The sequence below is a fragment of the Emericellopsis atlantica genome (genome assembly GCF_019669845.1).
Source record: "Emericellopsis atlantica unplaced genomic scaffold F5Z01scaffold_60, whole genome shotgun sequence".
Lineage (NCBI taxonomy): Eukaryota > Fungi > Ascomycota > Sordariomycetes > Hypocreales > Bionectriaceae > Emericellopsis > Emericellopsis atlantica.
In genome coordinates this window covers 44,960-47,842 of record NW_025764762.1, presented here as the reverse complement: position 1 = coordinate 47,842, position 2,883 = coordinate 44,960, and the positions used below count along the sequence as shown (strand labels likewise).

Below are 2,883 nucleotides of genomic sequence, written 5' to 3'. Positions count from 1 at the left end.
TAAACGGCGACCTACATTATGCTACGGTGTAGGAGGTCCAGAGATCTCCGGCGAAAAATCCTTGATCTACTTCAAGAAACCTGCGAAAGGTATCAATCGAGTGCAAGCCAGCTACCAAGGCTAACAGATTATGGAACGAACACAGATCCTAGGGCAATTAAGCATCGAGCCGAACCAGCCAATGTCTGGCACTGGAGGGAGACTCTAGGTAGTAGAGGACGCAAGCAAGGGCTGTTACCTTAGGAGAATATGTCAATTATTAGTACACTAGTACAGTAGCCTGCTAGATGATGATGATATATTGGACATATTACAGTGAGGGCCAAAACGAGTGTTCGGGTTCCTGCTCTACTGTACATGAAATTATAAGAACGGCTATTTCTGGACGCGGTGGAGCCCCAAAGGCGAATTGTCCCGCCCAGGCTGTGGAAAGGCCCTATCAGTGGAAGATGACCAATGGCCCATCCGTTAGGATTGAGTCCCGCTGTACGGATTCTCAAGTTATCCAGAGCCAAGAGCTTGCTTAAGCCGTCCATATCTAGGTCCTATATATATGCTGCATCCACCAGACCGCGGTGGACTCGCAACGACATGCCAAGACCTACATGCTACTAAAATTCGCCAATTATTGTACTATGCGAGTCCACAGACGGCCAAAAACAGAATGCAATATATAGAAAAGGGTCTTAGCCTTCTAGTTGATGGCTTGACAGCTCCGCTAGTGCAGGAGGAAGAATATCTTCATCATGTAAAGCCGAATAACGCGAGCGAGATCACCCTTCAAGTTTCTGAAGTACAAAGATCAGGGCAGAAAAGATCAACAACAGATCGACACATACAGTATTCGAGATCAGATGACGGAGATGACATATTCTGTAGCTCCCTCCAGGAAACCGACAGTCTTGGCACTTTGATGAAGGATGGCGGATCACACACATCCCTCTCGTTCCCATCAGAGCGCTATCAACGGTCCGCCGCGACATCTCCTGCTTCAACGGATGGTTCACAACAGTCTAGCTGTTCTACGGAGTCGGGGTCCACCAGACCGAGCACTGACAATGAGCCTTGCTACTTTCCGTTGACGACACAGCACCTGGTGATAACCACAGCCTAAGACATCCTCGAGCAGGCTTGTTTTGAATTTGTTGGTCAAAACCTCTCGGGCTTGTCCGAGGAGAAAAATTGGAGTGTGTACCTTCGCTTGAGCTCCCTAGATGGCTGGACATCATCACTGACAAGTGTTGGGGGGCGATCATAAAGCCACAACTATCCTTCCCACTCACACCCGAGGTCGCTAGCGACCTAGGCGCAATACGAGACACGGCTGTTTTTAGGACGAGAACGGCAACCCATGAGATCAGGCTTCTTTTGCAATCAGCTATTGTCTTCCTCGAAGCTATTAAAGATTCTGGTCGCTTGAAGCAGATGAATGTCATCTCCAGACAGGCGGAGATAGAAGTAATGTAGATAGAGCTAGAGCTGCAGTGTGCTAAGGAGGTTCTGAAAATGCAGCTGAAAGAGCTGAGAAAGACCAAGCGGAACGTTCTCGTAGGCTGGAGAAAAAATCAGGCAGATATCAAGATCGAAGCGGGGAAACGGCTACGGGAGAAGTTGATGAAGATTGGCGAAGCCACGAGGAACCCAGCAGCTAGAAGAGACGAGGTCACCCTAGCTATCGAGCCCGATTCATGCACCGAATATACTCTTCTCGGTCAATCTTTAATATGAATAGTCAGACTTTTCATCACGTGAAGCTATCTTCGTAACATCATCGGGTCTGACTGCTTTTAGCGCTGTGATTGTCACTGCGCGGCTCTCTTCGAGTTCCGCGTGCAAGGAATTGGCGAGATAGATGAATCAATTCATCCCCCTGCAAGATACTATGGTATTCAACCTCGCCTCCTGACACCGGTTTGGCGGCAATTGTCTACAGACGTGTCCTGCCCGTCGGCTGTTTGCGTTTCTAGACCCTATGACCCGTTCTGCTCATGCAAATGAGGGATAGTCACTACTCTAATCTGGTGAGCAAGCGGAGCTCGCGTTATTAGGCCCCTTGCCCGCCAACCAAATACTTATTTAAAGGCACTCTCAACCCAAGTGGGAATGATAGTAGAGTCCGGCCCATCCACCTCTGTAATCTAGTTTCAGACATGACCTATATAGGACTACTCGGGTATACTATTTGAGACAGCTTGCAGAAAGTCAAAGACATAGAGCGCTTGTGAACGCGCATTTGATATAACATCGCCCTTGCAGGGCTTTGCATAGGCGAGAATTAGAATGCAGAGAATCTTGTGAACTGAGTTCCTATATCTAGCGTCTAACTCAAAACTAGCTAAATCTCATCTAATTTTGTTTTCCATGAGCTCTCTCTTCTATAGCTCTAACCATTTCAGGCTGAACTCAAAAATTGTTAGTTCTTTTAAATTTTTCCCAGGCCTTTTCATCCCATTCTTCTAAAGCTCGTATCATCCAGCGGTAGTCATGTGCCCTTTTTTCTCTATCGGAGCGCTTTTTGTCCTCGCCCCACTTCTTCATCATGCTTAAGTAAAATTCCCTAGACTTCTCGTCTAGTATTGCAAGTGCTATTGCAGCAGCCGACATATCTCTATAGGAGCGAATCAGATGATTAACTGACTCGAGGACCCATTTTTTCCTATCCATACTCATAGGGTTGGGAGGAGGGGCCCTTAGACATTCCTTAAAATATTCAATGAAGATGTTCTGACTTTCAACACAATCGGGATGACGAAGGATTATTTTGATCCTTTTAGAACCCGTATCAGACTCTTGATCTTGATGTTTCCTTTTCGCGCTGCTAACACCCTGATCATTGTGCCCTTTCTTGGTATCGGCCTTTTTCTCGGTGTCGACCTCTTCCTT

The 2,883-nt window shown here is 47.0% G+C and overlaps 1 protein-coding gene across 1 annotated transcript in view; it reads left to right on the top strand.

Annotated features, from left to right (window-relative positions):
• Window positions 1–2,283: 2,283 nt before the first annotated feature.
• Window positions 2,284–2,883, top strand: part of F5Z01DRAFT_493875 (uncharacterized protein) — a 1,336-nt gene continuing 736 nt past the window's right edge. The window contains exon 1 of the mRNA XM_046260212.1: window positions 2,284–2,879. Within this exon, the coding sequence (XP_046113502.1) occupies window positions 2,746–2,879 (134 nt within the window). The 5' untranslated portion in view covers window positions 2,284–2,745. The remainder of the gene's footprint in view (window positions 2,880–2,883) is intronic.